At 56.0% G+C, this 19910-nt stretch overlaps 1 protein-coding gene across 5 annotated transcripts in view; it reads right to left on the reverse strand.

Moving 5' to 3' along the window:
• Window positions 1-19910, reverse strand: part of LOC108934026 (solute carrier family 12 member 7-like) — a 42407-nt gene that overhangs the window by 6099 nt on the left and 16398 nt on the right. For 3 of the 5 annotated variants that reach the window (XM_029253292.1, XM_029253291.1, XM_029253293.1), the window contains exons 2-22: window positions 13407-13501; window positions 12877-13008; window positions 10830-10976; window positions 10323-10377; window positions 9946-10076; window positions 8905-9146; window positions 8346-8557; window positions 7666-7833; window positions 6651-6749; window positions 6384-6441; window positions 5998-6172; window positions 5618-5736; window positions 5434-5532; window positions 5031-5150; window positions 4802-4906; window positions 4506-4674; window positions 2788-2983; window positions 2408-2574; window positions 1649-1780; window positions 1392-1499; window positions 815-913 (exon numbers count right to left, since the gene is read on the reverse strand). In XM_029253292.1, coding sequence (XP_029109125.1) covers window positions 815-913; window positions 1392-1499; window positions 1649-1780; window positions 2408-2574; window positions 2788-2983; window positions 4506-4674; window positions 4802-4906; window positions 5031-5150; window positions 5434-5532; window positions 5618-5736; window positions 5998-6172; window positions 6384-6441; window positions 6651-6749; window positions 7666-7833; window positions 8346-8557; window positions 8905-9146; window positions 9946-10076; window positions 10323-10377; window positions 10830-10976; window positions 12877-13008; window positions 13407-13501 — 2828 coding nt within the window. The remainder of the gene's footprint in view (window positions 1-814; window positions 914-1391; window positions 1500-1648; window positions 1781-2407; window positions 2575-2787; window positions 2984-4505; window positions 4675-4801; window positions 4907-5030; window positions 5151-5433; window positions 5533-5617; window positions 5737-5997; window positions 6173-6383; window positions 6442-6650; window positions 6750-7665; window positions 7834-8345; window positions 8558-8904; window positions 9147-9945; window positions 10077-10322; window positions 10378-10829; window positions 10977-12876; window positions 13009-13406; window positions 13502-19910) is intronic. The other 2 variants (XM_029253295.1, XM_029253294.1) reach the window with 1 other exon arrangement.

A 19910-nucleotide genomic window follows, 5' to 3' on the forward strand; every position in this document is an offset into this window, starting at 1 on the left:
TGGTGGAGAGTAACGGACGGAGCGGCGCAGCGCAGCCACTCGGTAACATGCAAAACGCACACCCTGGAACGTACAACTGCAAACAAACATGCAAAACGCTCTAATGATGCCATTACCAGCAGGAAATAAATGCTAACGTGACGACTGTGGGTTTTGCGCGCGTGCGGTTAGCGGCATTCCTGCAAAACGGTTAATGGGCCGAAAGCAAACAGGAAGTGGTGCGCGTCCAGGGTGGAAGAGACGGCGGACAGTGAAACTAGTCCATGCGGTGCACCAGGCTCCAGGGTCCAGTGGACGACACGACGGCGCTGCTCTACGACGACGCATGCACATACGGGGGGGTGGGGGGGGGGTCAGGACGTTTTCAGCTCCACAGTCGCTTGTCCCTTAGGGCTCACGCTTTGTCCTCCATTCGTCCTCGCGTTGCGATGCGGGTTGAGGGGAGCAGAGGGGGGCGAGGCTGGGGCGCGCTTAGGGAGCAGGGCTGAGACGATACTTAGGAGTGTGCGGAGCAACGTCCGGGGGGGGGGTGGTTACGGAGCACGGCTGAGAGGGAAGGTGCGTCAACCTGTGCGCTAAGGAGGGAGGGATAGCTGCGTTAGGGTATGAAACGGGGTACGAAACAGGGTGCGGGGCAGGGCTCAGCGGGCGGTAAGGACGAGGGTTCAGGGGCAGTTAAGGGCGCAAAGCGAGGCGCTAAGGGGCCGCACGGCGAGTCCCGGCGCGGGCGATGGCTACGACTGTGGCTCTGAAAGCGTCACGCAAAGGCGGAAGCTCTCGGCGGAGGGACGGACGCGGAGGCTGGTTCGGCTACCTCTCCTTGCCGCGTGTGGTCCAGAGGGAGCTGCAGCTCGTTACCGAGTCTGTTCTTCCTCTTGATGGAGCTGCGAGACTCGTCCGCGATGCTCTGAATCTGAGGCGCACGTGGCCCCCAGCCCCCGCGGTCAGCAGGGAGACAGGAGAGGCCAAAGGTCAGTTCCAAACCAACACGGCCCGTGATCCATGATTCCAGGGTTTCCTTTTCACGCGCTTAGCGGCCCCCCGCCCTTCGACTCGGAGGGATCATTAGTGCGCCGACTGACCCCGGACCCAGATGTGCGCGGTGTATGCGGGGTGGTGCCGTGGCACGGAGGTGCGGTGCGGCACACCCTATGGGTTCAAACACTACGAGTCGGGTTACGTGCGTGCGAGACGCTGAGGGCGTCGCGAGAAGGCCTCGGGACCCGATGTCCAGTTACGTGCAGTTTTGGAGCGGGAGGAGACTGCGCTGCATCCCGAACGCAAAACACTAGAGACTCTAGGCCAACGAGGCGAAAGTTTCGCGCCCGTGTTTCCGTCACCGAAAGCGGCTCCTCCGTAACGGCGTGACGCGGCCGCGTGCAAACGGGTACCTCTCTCTCGCGCTCCGTCCTCGACAGCTGCATCTGCTTGAGCATCTGGGAGCGCTGCTCCATCACCAGGGTCTTCTCGTAGGTGAAGGCCGAGATGTCGCGCTCATGCTGGGCAGAAAGCGGAGATCATCGCATCGTTACTCGGCTCGGCCCGACGCCGCACGTTACGTGGCGAAGGCGGGCGAACTCCGTGGCTTTTATGCACAGACACGTTCCACATCAACGCCGGTCATGACGAGCAGCGTCCGGATGCTCACCATCTCCACGACCTCCACTTCGGCATCGAGCCGCAGCTGGTAAAGGAACATCTGCAGGTCCTTCTTCATCTGGATGCTGTTGTCGTCCAGCTGAGCCACAGTGAAGAGGCGCATCTTGCACTTCCTCCACACCTGGGGAGGCGGAGGTTTGCGCGGAGACGAGTCAAGACGGAGAACGCAGTTTTGCAAAGCAAACGCTGTCATTTTCACGAACCCAGAAGCGGCGGCTTGAGATGCAAAGCAAAGACAGAGAGCGAGAGGGACCGAACACCAGCTGGCCATAGGAGCGGGACAGATTTGCACACAGACTGCTTTCGATCCAGACCCCCTGCACTCGCTACTTATTCTCCTTTCTTGGAAACGATGGTAGAAAAAGAAAGAGAAAAAAAAAAAAAAAAAAAAACTGTGCAAACATGGTAACTTTTATAGGCAAAACACTACAGCAACATGAGGGGAAAAGCTCCACCTGGACGAAACCCTGCGCACAGAAAACTGCTCTTCATTCCAAGTCTTGTCATTATTATTACAGCTGCAGTTAGGATTCGTGTTTCTCGCAACATTTTCAGTCATTTACACATTTTTCCCCTTCATTTATCTCACTCACTTCCTACACGTCTGCAGCCATGTTAACCCTTCCTCGCTTTTTGATTTTGTGCAGAAGTCGCCGAACGAGGCGTTTGAAAAGCCCGAGAGGCCGTGTATGCGAGGGAACGGGGGAGGGGTGGTGGACCGGAGGACGCGTCCTCGGCGGAGTCCTACTTTGTGTTGTCGGAGCAGAAAAGGCAGCAGCATGAGCAGCCCCCCGTCGTGCACGATCCACCACACGTCGATGGTGCCCTCCAGACGCTCCTGGTTGCCGGGAAAGCCGTCCACATTCTTGGCCACCAGCAGAGCCTGATGGGCCGCTGTCGTCTCCCTCACGGTCTCTGGGGGAGACAAGGTGTTGGCGAAAGCTCCGATCAATCGCGGCGACCGTTAAATGGCATTCGGTGCTCGAAGACACGAGGCGTCCGTTCTGCCGAACTCTGCTCCGCTCCCTGTTCCGCTATCCGTACCGGAGATCCCCGGTGAGGTCCGGCTCCGCCGGGATGCAGCTGAGCCCCGAAATTCTGAAAGGAAGAGACTCGACCGAAGCTCACCGATGAAGTTCCTCCGGGAGACCGAGTCCTGCGTGTGTTTCCAGCTCGTCGGCCAGGCCATCAGTACCGAGTTGTGCTTCATCCCGCCGAGCCCCGCCGTCTGGATGAGGTGGGAAAAGCCGTCGCGCAGGTTGGAGGACGCCACCACGTGGCAGAAGCCCTTGGTCTTCTCAGCCAACATGGCAGACTTCACGTTCTGCGGGAAGACCAGGGAGGCGGAGAGCAGGTGAGAGGGCACTTTGTCGTCGTGAAGGGCTGTTCCGTCGAGCCGGAAAGGCTGGTGCTTTCAGCTGTTGCTGTTGCGCGCCGTGCGCCCCGTGTGTGTGTGTGTGTGTGTGTGTGTGTGTGTGTGTGTGTGGCAAAAAGACAACGAAACAAGATTTTGTCATGTCACCCACTTGCCAAATGTCAGCCAGTGAGAACACAAAGGAATGGGCTCTTACAAGGTCACCGATGGTCCGGGGACATACGAAAACACTTCCAAATCACAAACTTGTAACGGGTCCCTTTGCGTGGAGGAAAAGAGGAGCCTGAGCTCACTGACAGCTACGGACATGACACTTCCACGGTTGCCGGCAGTTCAGGAAGCGACGGGTGCCGTCCATCCCGGGCGTGAAACCGGCCGCTTTGGCACCAGATGCCCGTGAGGAGCCCAGCTGTTCCGGGTGCAGCGAAATTTGGCATTAAAAACACGAGTGGAGCCTTCAGCAAAACTGCACTTGTTCCGCAGGGTGTGTTTGAGAGGAGCGCAGCGCGTACAGATTGTTGCGTATTCCGAGAATAAACCAATTAAGGTATTTAAAAAGATATTGAACAGTTTTGCGGTATGAAGCAGACAGACATGTAACTCCTGCAGAGAAGTGTCTGCAGAAGTAGAACTGACGGTTAGAGACTGTTACTGCACGCTGCCGCTGCCGCGAGTCGGGGGAGAGCGTGTCCAGCTGGGACCAGGGACCGCGCTAGGGACCGCTCCAGGGACCGCACCAGGGACCGCGCTAGGGACCGCGCCAGGGGCCGCTCCAGGGGCCGGGCGCAGGCTCAGCCCAGCCTGTTTGCTGAGGGACCATTCATGTTTACATGAGAATAAGAGCAGCCTTCGGTGGCTCCGCGATCTGGGTTCACCGAGGGAAACAGAGCACAAGTGAGCCATAAACAATCGGGACCGATCAAAACGAGGAGCTTGACGCAGACAGCCGAGGAAAGTGAACTTTAGCAAAAGGACCTTTCAACAGTGTCTTCATTCAAACGATACAAGACCGGAGCGAAAAGACGACAAACGCGGCGGATCCCCTCCGTCCCCAATTCCGCTGCGACTAAGAGGCGGTTCGTTTCTCGGAACGTTCACAAGTCGAACGCGACATGGAGCGGCCTAAGTCACGGGTCCAACACTCTTACCCCGTTAAAAAAGGCACCCTGTTCACTTGCGAGAAAAGCGTCTGCTCGACACGGTCATGCGAATGACCAGCTGCATCGGCCTCGACCGCCACAATCGTTCCGCGTTCTGCCAGGGGGTGGCGCCGTTTCCCGAGGTTACGAAGAGATCCCTGCCGTCTCCCGGGAAAGGAAGCCGACAACAACGCGATAAATCGAAGCCGCTCGGAACGCCGGGCAGCGACCCAGTTCGGCGGGACTCGGTTCCCTCTTGAACGGGGCCCCGGATGCTATAAGAGAGCCGGAGGGCAGGGAGTCTAGCCCGCGCTCGGACCCGCTCCTCTCACCTGCTCGGACCGCTTCGCCTCGGCCGCCTTGCTCATGTAGGTGCCCTCCAGCACGGAGCCGATGATGGTCAGGCCTTTGCCGGCCTTCAGCTGAGTGGTGAAGGAGAGCAGGCGCCGGTGCTTGACCCCCAACTCCGCATCCAGGTTGAGCAGCACCAGCAGCTGAGGCCTGTGGGGGCGATGGAGGGACACCGACGTCTCAGCGGGGACTACGCAACGGCCGCGGGACGGCCGAGGGGGCCGTGACACGAGGCTCCCGAGTCCCGGCGCCGCAGATGCCGTCCACCTCCCCTCACCTCCAGTTCTTGGTGTGCGGCGGCGCCTCCTCCAGGCGGATGAGGGCGTAGCGGGCGGCGTTGAGCGACAGCCCGCGGATCCCGTCTCCCCACTCCTTCTCTGCCCTGCAAAAGGAGGAGCCGACTGGAATGCGCAGGTACCGGAAAAAGCCACATCGCAGCCACTCCTTTGGTGGAGGCAATGCGGACAGCGCTGTGCGGACGGTACCGTGCCGGGTACTCATCTTACCCTCTGTATTCAATGTACTTGTAGATGCACCCAGCGATCAGCATGGCCACCAAGGCGTAGTACCAGGACGAGATGAACATCAAGGAGAGACACAGACTCATGCCGAGGAACGAGAGCGTCCTGCAGGAGCATCACCGACACACACATTTACCCTGTGTTTACCTTACCTTTACCCGGCGCTTTCCTCCAGCGTCGCTTACCGTGTTAATCTGCTTACACTTATTGTGTACCCAGCATTTGTACAGCTGGGTAATTTTACTGGAGCAATTTAGGGTAAGTGCCTTGCTCAAGGCTACTACAGATGGAGGGGGGATTCAAACCCGCAACCTTTGTGTTCAGCTCTAACCACTATGCTACCGGCCCACACTGGTCACTGACACATCACCCGGGGGGGGGCACTTACCAGTGGTAGAACTTGAAGCGGGGTCTCCAGTTGGGGGTGCGCAGTAGAGTCTGGACCGCACACGCCAGGTTCACAAACAAGTAGCACATCAGGAAGAACCTGCAGGTGAACACAGTGACGGGCTGTGAAGCGGGGGCCCCTGGAGGAGCGGAGGGCGGGGGTCCGGCGCAGGACTCGCACTCACATGGAGAGGATGGGGGCCACTGCGTCCAGAGAGGCTATCAGGATCCCGATCTCACATATGCCGGCGGTCAGCAGCAGGGCCCACGTGGGCTCTCCGTTCGCTTTGCCGTGACCGAACACCTGTGAGAGCAGAGCAGCCCACGCGGGGGCGCAGTAGTTAAGGACCTCCTCAACAACAAGTTGCCGGGTCTCAACGGTCCACCTACACAGCACGATTGACTTCATTTCGCTTCACTTTGTTCCCAGGGGCATGTGGACAATAGGTCAAAGGTCACACAGGGGAGACCCCAAAACCAGCAGGAGCCCAATAGCTAAGGCTGCAACTTGAGGTGGGACGCGGCGCCGCGGGGGTGACCCCGGCTGCACTTGGCGGGCTCTGACCTGCAGGAAGGGCACGATGCCGTCGCGGGCGATGGCCTGGAGCAGCCGGGGGGCGCCGGTGAGGCTCTGCAGCCCTGCCCCGCAGCAGGAGAAGAAGGAGCCGATGACAATGACCCACGGGGAGGGCCAGGCCAGCGTGCCGATCACCAGGTTCCTTTTGACCGAGTCACCAAACCTGCGGAGACCGAGCGAACCCCCAGTCCCACATTCGGCTCCCTGCGCAAGCGCCCCCGCCCCCACCCCCACCCCCACCCCCACCCCCGGTAAGGAGCGGCCGAGGCATCGCGAATGCGGTACAAGGGACCCGGTTCCACGGCGCACTTTTCTGGGGGAACCGCAGTGTCGCGTGCGAGAATGACGGGCGGCGGGAGCCGAAGAGCACTCACTTGTCCCTCAGAACAACACCCTCGATGCAGGCGCCAAACAAGACGACGCAAGACATGTCTGTGCGATGCAGTTAAGATCTTTAAAACATCTTTGAAAGTAAATGACAACGCGAAAACAAAAAAAGAGAGGCAGCCGTCTACATGAAGTGACATCTTAGCGAGAGACGCCCGTCAGTTCCACACTTAGACATTACGTGCAAACACCGTACTGCGGAGTTTTACTCTTCCTTACACACCTCTACCCCCTGAGAAAGTGAGAAAAGATACAGATAAAGGAGGTGGTCGCTATGGCCAGGATGGTCCCAGTGGGAATGGACCTCTGGGCATCTCGCAGGTCTCCGGACCTGTTGGATCCAGCCATAATTCCTGGAAGGAGCATGCGCAGGCACACACGCAGAGGGTTGATGTCAGCACCAATAATTCACTGGCAATGTAGTATTTTAAAGACGAGCAGTACAGTGAAAACACAAAATTCATTGCAATATTAACGTTAGCGGACCATCAGGGCGGCAGGGTCTCGCAGCAGCCAGCAAGGTGGTGCTGCCTCCCAACACCTGGGTTCCAGTCCAGCTCAGTCTGTGTACAGTCTGAATGTTCTCCCCGTGTCTGTGTGGGTTTCCGCCGGGTGCTCTGGTTTCCGCCCACAGTCCAAAGACGTGTTTCACCTTAATCAGGCTTTAGTGCGTGCAAGTCTGGCTGCCCTGCAGTGGACTGATGTCACCTCACCTCCAGTGTGTACCCCTACGAGCCTGGCACCCAGCGATTCTGGGATCGGGTCCGGACTGCCACGACCCCGACCAGAGCAAGTGGTTAACGAAAGTGAGTGAAGGGTATATCACACACACACACACACACACACACACACACACACACACACACAAAATTGCGACTGGGTGAGGGCATTAATTCATGGCAAATTGTAAATTAGTTTAGCGGCCTGAAAAACGCAGTTCCTAAAGCACTGCTCTATGAACCCAGGCCTGTACAGCGTTCACTGTATCACTGACAGTATCGCCCGTGTGAAAGACTCAGCAAGCAGCTGGCAACATTCCTTATTTGAACCCTAAAAGACCGGATTTCTGCAACGCAGCATTTTACAACTGAAAAAAGGAGCGAGTTACCAGTGTAAAAGAGCGAGTTACCACATTGTAAGCACAAAAAAAATCACTTTGGGCCGCGCACGTCTTCCAACGTAACAGCAGTTTGCGTTACGGTCATAACGTCTCCCCACGAAGGAACCGGAAGATGACGGCAGGTGGACGAAGCGGCGCGACCGGCGTACCCGTCACTGAGGGAAAGTAGATCCCCACCAGCAGCATGAAGGACGTGGCGATGTCGTTGAACACATAGGGTAGGTAGCCGTCCCTCGAGGCGTCTTGGGCAGGCAAAGAGGGCTGCCCTTTCTTCTCTACGAGCATCCCGGTCGGCCCGTAGTTGCTCCACAGGTTGTCTGCAACGCAAACGCAAAGAGAGCAGCGCTGCGGTCGTACCGACTAGTAAGACGGGGAAACGGAGCAGCGCTTCCAGGGCGCCGGCCTCCGTGGCCTCCGTGGCCTCCGTGGCCTCCGTGGCGCTTCCACAAGCTCTCCTAGGAGTCTGTCCTACCGATCCTCCGTCGCTTGGCTCGGACACGCCAGAACATTATGGGCCACGACTGAAGAAGCGCAGGCCAACAGAGCCCAAGCTGAGCAGTGAAACCCTTTCCAGCACCGAAAACCTCTGTATGGGGTCACGGTGAAATGCCCGGTCAGAACCACGTCATTAAACAGCAATTCAAGGTAAAGGTCAATCCAGTTCGACCCCCAAAGACACCTACTGTACAAATGTGCACAAAACCGACTTTTCAAATGCTCTACGTCCTTCTAGGCTACGCATGGACACATTACTTTTTACGTTTGTGCGAGGAACAGTAGAGGCCGAGGACAAGGACGACGACAAGCAGCCCGAGAGCGGAGCACTGACCCGAGATGACGCCGCTCAGGAGCCCGGGGATGCCCTGTATCTCGCTCACGTTGTTGGAGGCGAAGTACTCGTCGCAGGAGGCGTTGAGGAACGGGCTGTCGCAGAAGAGCTTCCACAGCTCCGTGCTCACCGTTGCGTTGCCGAACACCTCTGTCTTCAGGCACTTGTCGAAGTCGTGGTTCTCCAGGCTCCGGTTGCCCAGCAGGCAGACGCTGTGGGGGTGGGGGGCGGGGGGGACACTTTACCTTCTTCGTAACGCGTTTTTCATGGCGCCGCAACGCGTTTCTGATGGTTAGGGTTTCAGCTGTCCAATCTATGCCCGTGTGCTGCGTTGATGTCGATATACGGCGGCCTCCTGCCGCTTCCTTCGCACGCGTGTGGAATTCGAGTGGAACCTTCCCAAGGTTCCTTGCAAACGACTAACATGAGTCAAAGGGCTTCCTTCGAATGTATTCGCTTACAAGCGTGCCGACTGGACAGCTCCTCCACGCAGCCATTCGTTCATCGAACATCTGCAGAGAAACATGACGGGAGGGGCTCGACGGCGAGGCCGACTTACGGGAAGTCTGGGGGCTCGATGACCGTCTTGATGACCCCGGCGTACGTGGCCAAGATGGAGAGCACCACGCAGGACAGGAAGACCAACGCCAGCTTGTTGACGTACTTCACGCCCACGAAGACCACCAGGGCCATGAAGAGCAGGCAGCAAGTGCCGTAGATGCGCATGTTATTGAGCATGGCCTCCGCCGCGTCTTCCTTCTTCTCCGCCGCGAAGATGGCAGCGTTGGGCACTATGTAAGTCTGGGGTGCGGCACATCGAAAAGGCGGGGTAAGCATTTGCTCCGGGGACCTCGACATGTGTGCGGATGCGGGAAAAGCGGCCTTTCCGACCCGCCGCGAGCGGTACGAGAGAAAGCCAAAGCGCTTGAGGCCGTGCGATCGGAGGTTAATTCAAGCGGTGCTCAACTTCTGACGGGGCTCCGCTGCAACAACCTCATCATAAATCAACTTTGTCCTGAGTCACAAGTCTCTTTATACTGTGTTATGTGAACCGGAAATATCAACAATTAACATGCATCAACAAGCACGCTGTGATGTGTAAAAGGGCTTCTTACATTTTTCACAGATTTTTCACGATTCTCTTAAAAATGAACACTAATATAGATAATAATGAGAACAGTTTTATAATTACATTATGTATTATTATTTTCACTTTCATTGCAATAATTTATTGTATTATTACCATATTCCGCCACCTTTTCAGCACCATCACCAGTCACTTTTTTGCTTGCTGGCCATTTTAAATAAAACATAAGCTGAAGGGAATCAAAAAAGTTTCCGTAACTTTCGCAGCGGATGAACGAGACCCAAACGGGAGGAAATACGGGCGCCGTCGTACGGCGGCCTGTCGTCGGACGTTACAAGCAAGAATAAAACGAGGTTCGTTCGACGGCGTCGCAGCTCGGGGTTGTCCTAAAGCCCGCGTGTCATACAGCAACTCGAGGAGCACCTGTACCGCACCTTTCATGTTAAAGCTCTAGAATGCGACAAATCTGAAGTCGCCGTACGAGTCCGCGGCGAATCGTGTCGAGCGACTTACAAGAAAGATCTCGATGGTACCCAGGATGTACATGGACCCGGCGAACGTGGTGCCCAGGTAGAAGCAGAGGCCCACAGCTCCGCCAAACTCGGGTCCCAGGGAGCGGGAAATCATGTAATAGGAACCGCCAGCTGTGAAATGCAGCGAGACGTTTATGGGGTCAGTGGACTAACTGACGACGGTGACAGTTCCTGCCGAGCATCACGCTACAAACCAACGGAATGCACCTCTGCCCACGATGACGTGCTACTTGAGCGAGAGGGGCGCGGGTTAGAAGGACAAGCCTGAAGCTGAGGAGAAGGAGGAAGCGCTCCCCACGAGCACACCGTCCCTCGCTGCGCTCACGGTGCAGCGCCGAGTGCGACTGAGAGCCTCACCTGGTACCACGCCGTTGGTTGCGATGGCGCTCATCGATATGGCCGTTAGCATCGTCTGGAAGAGAAAGGAAAGCTGTGATGCGCTCTTCAACACGCGCACGCACGCACACACCAAACGGCTTTTCTGCATAAACTCATTACACTGAGTGAGGACAAAACGTTTGCATAATTACATCCACGCTTTCCAGGCCTTGTTTGTTCGTTTGTTCTTTTTTTTTCCTTTTTTTTACTGACGTCTGTATACAGCGGTGACTCGACTTAAATTGCTCCTGCACTCCGAGAGAGAAATCTGCACAGAGCACATCTGTCTACATCCGACCGCAGGACGTCCCAGAAGACTCGCGTCAAGGACACGTGTGCCAGCCAGGCGTCGCGCCTCTGAAGCTACACGAGTTCGGCGGCTGAAACAAATCTCATCTCCGGGGTCCCCGCTGCGGCGTAACCCATCGCGCTCCTCCAGGGTTCGACGCGAGCCGCAGCCAGGAGGGATTCACCGCGTTCACTCACGCAGGAGCAACACATGAAGACGATGGCGAAGGTCTCCAGGACGCCGGCCGTGCCCACGATCCAGGTGAGACGCAGGAAGAGGATGACGCCCAGGATGTTCTGCATGCAGGGCAGGTAGACGCCAATGAAGGTGCCCATCTGTGGATTCTGCAGCGCAGGGAGAGAAGGAAGGAAGAAAGTAAGAGCGAGGTGCCGTTTGGGACCGACGCCGTGAGGGCATCAGCAGTATCGCACAAGAGCGCAAAACGCAGCTCAGAGAAATAACGATGGCGCCACCACCGGGTCCGGCTCATTCCACAACGGCCCACGTCCGTATCGCACATGACCAAGATCTCTGCACCTACGTAGATCATATCAGGAGACATACGGCGCGCTGCACGCGCACGACGCACTGGCTCCTGTCGCCTGGAGGCGACGGCGCCGATGGCGTCCCGGTCACACGAGCACCGTGTACGACGGACGAGAACGTTTCGCAGCGCGAGCACCAGCGGAACGGTCGGCTCCCAATCCTCACAACTGCTCAACGTGTCAAAGCCAGTGAGCGACGAGCTGTAATCGACAAGAAGGTGCAGACGGTAACGGCGCTGAGCTGCTGTCGCTCAGCAAAGCGCCGAAATGCCCCTTTAAACGCTCCTTCGTCCACATGGTTCCTCGACTCCGCGAAATCGAAGCCCCTTCTCGACATGCCGCCCGGGGCTCCGTCCTCCAGCCGCAGGTGTTTCCGGAAGCCCCTCGCATCCCGCCGAGCCACAAGGTGGGAGCTCCCAGGGCCTCGGCCGCCACGTACCTCGTATCTCTCGATGCCTTGCTGGACTACTTGGATCATCCCGCCTGCGGACTCCCCGCCCCCCGGCCTGCCTCGGCATCGTACTTCCTCAGCAGCCAATCAGCAGGGGACTCGGGTTCGCGTTCTGTGGTGGAGCTCACAGCAGGAGCTCAGCGCCGGTCGCCAGCAGCGTGGCTCTTTTCGTTACTAGAGCAGGGTACCGAACGCCACGCTGGCACCTCGTCGTGAACCGTTCTCGGCACATTAACCGGTCGGGCAGCGGCACGAAAACACAACCCTGTGCACAGCGGCAATGTGGAATGTCAAACCTCTTCCTGTTTTATTAATTAATTAATTAACTTATTTATTGCGCAACAGTCCTGCCAAAAAGTTCCTTTTGTGTCCCGAGCTCAATTTAATTTCCTGAAAATATTTCGGCCACCCTCGCGGTCAGAGAAGCAGAATTCGTTCCGGGAGTGTGTCTCAGCGTGTTTTTTGTCCTTTGGGGACTGAGGGTGTGACGGTTTTCAGGACAATTTCAGTTCATCGTCACACAAGCAGTTCCTGCTTCCCGGCGGCATCAGCATGTGAGGCTTTGTAATAAAGTCACGTAGAAGGACAGATGGGATCAAATGTGTGAGCTGTTGCTTCGAAAGATGCAGAATATCATTATTATCCATCATTTCTAAGACTGATAATAATAATCATTATTATTATTTAGATGATGCCATTGTCTGAGGTGGGGGGGTGCGACGGCGCAGTGGGTTGGACCGGGTCCTGCTCTCCGGTGGGTCTGGGGTTCGAGTCCCGCTCGGGGTGCCTTGCGACAGACTGGCGTCCCGTCCCGGGTGCGTCCCCTGCCCCTCCGGCCTTACGCCCTGTGTTGCCGGGTGGGATCCGGTTCCCCGCGACCCCGTATGGGACAAGCGGTTCAGACTGTGTGTGTGTGTGTGTGTGTGTGTGTGTGTGTGTGTGTGTGTGTGTGTGTGTGTGTGTGTGTGTGTGTGTGCATTGTCTGAGGTGATTTACAATGTTCGATAATGAACTATTGACCAAAATAGGGGACAGCTGTTCTAATCAATCAGCTTTGTGCTGCTGCCAAATTTGTCCCAATCTATCATATTTCCATAGACAGACAGTCCCCATCTATAGCCATGCATTGACTACGCAGGTGGGTGTGCGAGCAAAGTCTGTCACAGCCAAGTGTGTTGTGCGTGTCGCCGAAGGGGGTCCAAGCACACGGGAACCCAGAACGGAGCGTAAACGGGGCCGACGTTCTACCTTGACCGTCTTCCTCTTGGCCCCCTCCTCGTTCTCGGCCTCCTCGTGCTCGACGACCCCCTGCGTCAGGTTCGTGTAGTTGGCCAGTTTGTTGAGCAGAGACGAGACCATGGGGTTGCTGTCCATCTCCTCCTGCAAGCACGCACACACACACACACACACACAATGACCCCAGGCACCTTCTCACCTCACTGGCCTTCACTTTCCGCCTTTCTTAAACACACGTGAGTCCGTCTCTGAAAAGAGGCGTCAGGAGCTGCTCTGCGGGGAATTTCTCCCAGCTAGTGGAAGCGAAGCGCTGCAGTCCGCAGACAAACTCGTTCGGACAAACAAACCTCTTTAATGGCAGTTCCTCAATGAAGGAATTTCCGCAGGCATGAAGAGCCAAGCATTTTCATCACTTTCTGCCGAACGCACTCAATACACTGTATGCGGAACGCAGACTGGGCTAAAAGCAGCGTTCTTATGTTATTTATAACTAACGTGGTACATGAGGCAACACTAAGAGGCACTGGAGCGCGGTGCAGTACCTCGAAGAGCGCCATGTTCTTCCCATCGTAGTAACTGTCCTGCTCCGTGTCGGCGTTGCTGATGAAGGGACTGCTCTCTCTCGGGATGCCATCCTCTGTGGACAGACAGAGAGAAGGTTGCAGGGCCAGCAGAGCTCATTGCAGCGCAAAGGTCACGTACGTCTGAGCGTGTGTGTGTGTGTGTGTGTGTGTGTGTGTGTGTGTGAGACAGAGAGAGAGAGAGAGAGAGAGAGAGAGAGAGAGAGAGAGAGAGAGAGAGAGAGAGAGAGAGCAGGACAGCAGCGCACTGCAGTTAAGCGACCGGGAAGGAAGAGCCCATTCGGTCGAGCAGTGGGGTCAGTTCACGTCTCGTACAGGTTGCCGAGACTACGCCTCTTTACCGGAGAAGAGTGTAAAAGTGGGGGAAGAACAGGCGACACTAGAAGAAACAAAGAGCACTCGACTGTCAGGGGTCCATCCATCTTCCTCCGCTTTTATCCGGGGCCGGGTCGCGGGGGCAGCAGTCCGAGCAGAGTCCTCCAGACTTCTCTCTCCCCGCACACCTCCTCCAGTTCCTCTGGGGGAACCCCAAGGCGTTCCCAGGCCAGCCGGGAGACATAGTCTCTCCAACGTGTCCTGGGTCTGCCCCGAGGCCTCCTCCCAGTGGGACAAGCCCAGAGCACCTCCCCAGGGAGGCGTCCAGGAGGCATCCGGAACAGATGCCCGAGCCACCTCAACTGGCTCCTCTCGATGCGGAGGAGCAGCGGCTCTACTCCGAGCTCCTCCCGGGTGACCGAGCTCCTCACCCTATCCCTAAGGGTGCGCCCAGCCACTCTGCGGAGGAAACTCATTTCTGCCGCTTGTATCCGCGATCTCATTCTTTCGGTCATGATCCAGAGTTCATGACCATAGGTGAGGGTAGGAACGTAGATCGACCGGTAAATTGAGAGCTTCGCCTTACGACTCAGCTCCCTCTTCACCACAACAGACCGGTACAATGACCGCATTACTGCGGACGCCGCACCGATCCGTCTGTCGACCTGCCGCTCCATTTTTCCCTCACTCGTGAACAAGACCCTGAGATACTTAAACTCCTCCACTTGAGGGAGCAACTCCCCCCTAACCCGGAGGGAGCAATCCACCTTTTTCCGACTGAGAACCATGGCCTCGGATTTGGAGGTGCTGATTCTCATCCCCGCCGCTTCGCACTCGGCTGCAAACCTCCCCAGTGCACGCTGCAAGTCTTGACTTGATGAAGCCAGCAGGACCACATCGTCCGCAAAAAGCAGAGACGAGATCTCGCGGCCACCAAAACAGACACCCTCCGTTCCCTGACTGCGCCTAGAAATTCTGTCCATAAAAATAATGAACAGAATCGGTGACAAAGGGCAGCCCTGGCGGAGTCCGACATGCACCGGGAACAGGTCTGACTTACTGCCGGCAATGCGAACCAAGCTCCTGCTCTGTTCATACAGGGAACGAACAGCCCGTAACAACGAGCCCCGAACCCCATAATCCCGAAGTACCCCCCACAGGATGCCACGAGGGACACGGCCGAATGCCTTCTCCAGGTCCACAAAACACATATGGACTGGTTGGGCAAACTCCCACGAACCCTCCAGCACCCTAGTGAGGGTATAGAGCTGGTCCAGTGTTCCACGGCCAGGGCGAAAACCGCATTGCTCCTCCTGAATCCGAGGTTCGACTATCGGTCGGATTCTCCTTTCCAGTACCCTGGCATAGACTTTCCCAGGGAGGCTAAGGAGTGTGATCCCCCTGTAGTTGGAACACAATCTCCGGTCCCCCTTCTTAAAAAGAGGGACCACCACCCCGGTCTGCCAGTCCAGAGGCACCGTTCCCGAACTCCACGCGATGCTGCAGAGGCGTGTCAGCCAAGACAGCCCCACAACATCCAGAGACTTGAGAAACTCGGGGCGGATCTCATCCACCCCCGGAGCCTTGCCACCGAGGAGTTTTTTGATTACCTCAGCAACTTCAGCCAGGGTAATGGACGAGTCCCCCTCCAAGTCCCAAGCCTCAGCTTCCTCTACGGAAGGCGTGTCGGAGGGATTGAGGAGATCCTCAAAGTACTCCTTCCACCGCCCGAGAACATCCTCAGCTGAGGTCAGCAGCGCACCACTTCCACTGTAAACAGTGTTCGTGGAACACCGCTTCCCCCCTCTGAGTCGCCGGACGGTTTGCCAGAATCTCTTTGAGGCCAACCGAAAGTCTTCCTCCATGGCCTCACCGAACTCCTCCCAAACCCGAGTTTTTGCCGCGGCGACTGCCAGAGCCGCGCTCCGTTTGGCCCGTCGGTACCTGTCAGCTGCTTCAGGAGTCCCATGAGCCAGCCAGGCCCAATAGAACTCCTTCTTCAGCTTGACGGCATCCCTTACTTCCGGTGTCCACCACCGTGTTCGGGGATTGCCGCCGCGACAAGCGCCGGAGACCTTATGGCCGCAGCTCCGAACCGCCGCCCCGACAATGGAGGCACGGAACATAGTCCATTCAGACTCAATGTCCCCCGCCTCCCTCGGGACCTGGTTGAAGCTCTGTCGGAGGTGGGAGTTGAAGACCTCTCTGACAGGGGCCTCCGCCAAACGTTCCCAACGGACCCTCACTATGCGTTTGGGCCTGCCAGGTCTGTCCAGCTTTTTCCCCCGCCATCGAATCCAACTCACCACCAGGTGGTGATCAGTTGACAGCTCAGCCCCTCTCTTCACCCGAGTGTCCAAGACATATGGCCGAAGGTCAGAAGAAACGACTACAAAGTCGATCATCGACCTCCGACCTAGGGTGTCCTGGTGCCAAGTGCACTGATGGACACCCTTATGCATGAACATGGTGTTCGTTATGGATAAACCGCGACTAGCACAGAAATCCAATAACAACTCACCGCTCGGGTTCAGATCAGGGAGGCCGTTCCTCCCAATCACGCCCCTCCAGGTATCACTGTCGCTGCCCACGTGGGCGTTGAAGTCCCCCAGTAGAACGACAGAGTCCCCAGTGGGAGCGCTTTCCAGCACGCCCCCCAGGGACCCTAAAAAGGCCGGGTACTCTACACTGCCGCTAGGCGCATAAGCACAAACGACAGTGAGAGACCGTTCCCTGACCCGAAGGCGTAGGGCGATGACCCTCTCATTCACCGGGGTAGACTCCAACACATGGCGGCTGAACTGGGGGGCTATTAATAAGCCCACACCAGCCCGCCGCCTCTCACCTTGGGCAACGCCAGAATAGTGGAGAGTCCACCCTCGATCGAGAAGAGTGGTTCCAGAACTCAAGCTGTGAGTGGAAGTGAGCCCGACTATATCTAGACGGTATCTCTCAACTTCCCGCACCAGCTCAGGCTCCTTCCCCGCCAGTGAGGTGACATTCCAAGTCCCAAAAACCAGAGTTGGCGCCCGAGGTTTGGGTCGGCTGGGCACTCGGCCCTGACCACCGCCCAAATCACAATGCACCGGCCCCTTACGGTTTCTCCAGCAGGTGGTGAGCCCACCGAAGAGCGGCTCCACGTCACGTCAGGCCCTGTGGGCATAGACCTGGCCACCAGGCGCTCGCATGCGAGCCCCCCCCCCAGGCCTGGCTCCAGGGTGGGGCCCCGGTGACCCCATACCGGGCGGGGTAAACGAAAGCCTTGATTTTTTCTTCATAAGGGGTTTTTGAACCGCGCTTTGTCTCGTCTGTCATCCAGGACCTGTCTGCCATGGGAGACCCTACCAGGGGCATATAGCCCCAGACAACATAGCTCCTGGACTCATTCAGGCACTCAAACCCCTCCACCACGGTAAGGTGGCGGTTCACGGAGGAGTCAGGGATTCCGTGTGAAAGATGCGCAATTGCGCGCTGCTCTTGGTGGACTGGAGAAGTACGGACCGGAGCTCTGAGGGAGCATGCGCTCAGGGGTAGAGTTCCCTGCAGGGCGTCTTGGTCATCACTGCCAGTCCACACGGAGCAGGGACGGCGCTCAACCCCCCCACTGTGCCCCCCCAACACGTCGGTGCAGTACCGAAACAGCCGTACGTTTCATCTGACATTTTGCTCCAAAGCGACCGACTGTGTCAAGGCATCTCCAATCATTTACTCATGTATGCAGCGGAGTACATTTACTGCAGCTATTTAGGGCAAGTACCGCGCTCAAGGGTAAATGTACATGTATTCATTTGTATCACATGTATCAGACACTTTTCTCCAAAGCGACGAACATCTCACAGAAAATACGTGTTCATTACATGAGCAGGAAGAGACACTTAGATACAGACGTGTGATTCTTAAGTGCAGTTAGTTTCTTTCCACCATATGAATCAATGTTCATCACATGAGTAGCTAAAACTTTCAGAATATCGATGATTCCTGATCACCTTCCTACTACTTACATTTTTTTATTTTTTAAGAGATACATATAAATATTTAGGTACATTACAGAAGTAGCTGCGTAAAGGTTTTTCTGGGCATAATCTTAAACTTATGGTGCATGAGCATTTACACTGTACATGAACTTAGATCATGGGCAAAGTGAGTCTGGGAAAAGTGAGTTTTAAGACCATTTTAAAATGCGGACAAAGATTCAGCAGTTCTGAGTGAGAGAGGGAGGCCATTCCACCACAACAGAGCCAGAACCGAGAACCTCCGTACCTCCGAACTTACTTTTCGTGTGTGGGACCACCAAACGGGGAGAAGTAGAAGAGCGTAGCAGTCTGGTTGGCGTGTAGCAAGTGATCAAGTCTTGTAGATATTTGGGAGCAATTTTATTGATGCATTTATAGACAATAATCAGGCTCTTGAATTTGATCCGGGCAGCTATAGGAAGCCAGTGCGAAGAAATGAGTAGAGGAGACGCATGGGAGCGCTTTGGCAAGTCAGACACGACTCAACTGTAGAGGTTTGATGGCAGTAGCAGGAAGGCCAGATAAGAGAGAGTTGCAATATCCAAACGGGACGTCACCATGGCCTGGACGAGTAGTTGGGCAGAGTCAGCTGTAAGTTAAGGACAGATCCTTTGGATGTTGTGCGGGATGAATCTGCAGGTCTGGGTTGTGGCTTCGATGTGCAAGAAGAACATAAACTTGAGTCAATCGTCACTCCAGACTCTTAGCCGAGGAGGTCGACAAAATGAGTGAATATAGACTGTGACAGGAGGACAGACCAGCTGGGAGGTGTAGGATCTCTGTTTTGGAGATGTTGAGTTGGAGGTGGTGATCAGACATCCATGCAGAGATGTCAACAGGCAGGCAGCAATGCGAACGGAAATATCTGATGCTCCAGGTGGAAAGGAGAGGAAGAGCTGGGAATTATCAGCGTAGCGGTGATACTTGAACCGATGGGAGGGTAACGACTGGGCCGAGGGAGGAGGTGTAGATGGAGAAGAGAAGAGGACCCAGTACGGAGCCCTGCAGGACACCAGCTGAGAGAGGCAGAGGAGAAGAACGGGAACCCCACCAAATCACTTGGTAGGATCTGTCAGATAGGTAGGACTCAGACCAACTTAGTGCTGCTCCTTTGATGCTAAGCGTGTTCTGTCCACTCCGTTCTGTTCCTGTGTCCTGCTGCTGACCGCCTCCATTGCCGTCGGTACGACCCACAGGTCACCCACGCTGTGGTCGAGGGACTTCGGCAGGGCGGCCAACCGTTACATCTCTGGGGTCTTTGTCGGTGCTCAACGGGTGGACGGGTCCAGCTGAACTCTCAGCGCAGTCTTCCTGTCTCCCATCTGAGGATTTGCCGTCCGTTTCCGCACCCATGTGTCTCGTGTCGGCGCTGCGCTCTCTGGCCACTTTTATTACATCGTGCAATTTCCGTAAAATATAACAATGTGTTTTCGATGCAATTAATTGACTCGAGTGTCAAAGTCATGCAGCGTGCTGTACATACAAGTGGGATGTACAGGGTACGGTATCAAAAAGCACAATCCCACGCAGGCTTCACACACTGCTCTGCCGCGGTTCCACGTATATGGACGGACACCACGCTGGCCTTTATAACCCACAGTTACAAGGAGCGAGAAGAGCTGGACACGGGTTCCATCGTTGCTCCAGAGAGGGACCAACATGCGTCTGCATGCTTATATATGATTGTTCAGAAAAACGAAACGACACTCAGCTTGTGGTACAATAATGAATGAAGGGACTCGGAAGCCCCTGTTGGATGTCGGATTTGGGGCGATGATTGAAGAGCTCGAGGTGCGCGCTCCCATCGCTGCTCAGCATCCTGTATATGATTGCTACCATGTGTGGTTATGGAGAAGCCACCTTTTTCATGTGGTCCCGCAAAACAGTGACAATGACAATGTCCGCAGGTGTATGTCCATGCAGTTCAATTCAATTCAATTCAGTGTATTTTTATAGAGCTCTTCTCGCACAGTGACACAGCGCTTTAATGCAGGCGTAAGGCAAGAAAAACAAATACATCAGATAAACATAGACAGTTGACTACTATCATAATATAGTACTTCTATAGAGCTATAGGTATGTCTACTGGCCACGGAGGAAAGGAACAAAAACTCCCAACTGAAAATCGAGGGGGGAA

Source organism: Scleropages formosus, chromosome 7 (assembly GCF_900964775.1).
Source record: "Scleropages formosus chromosome 7, fSclFor1.1, whole genome shotgun sequence".
Lineage (NCBI taxonomy): Eukaryota > Metazoa > Chordata > Actinopteri > Osteoglossiformes > Osteoglossidae > Scleropages > Scleropages formosus.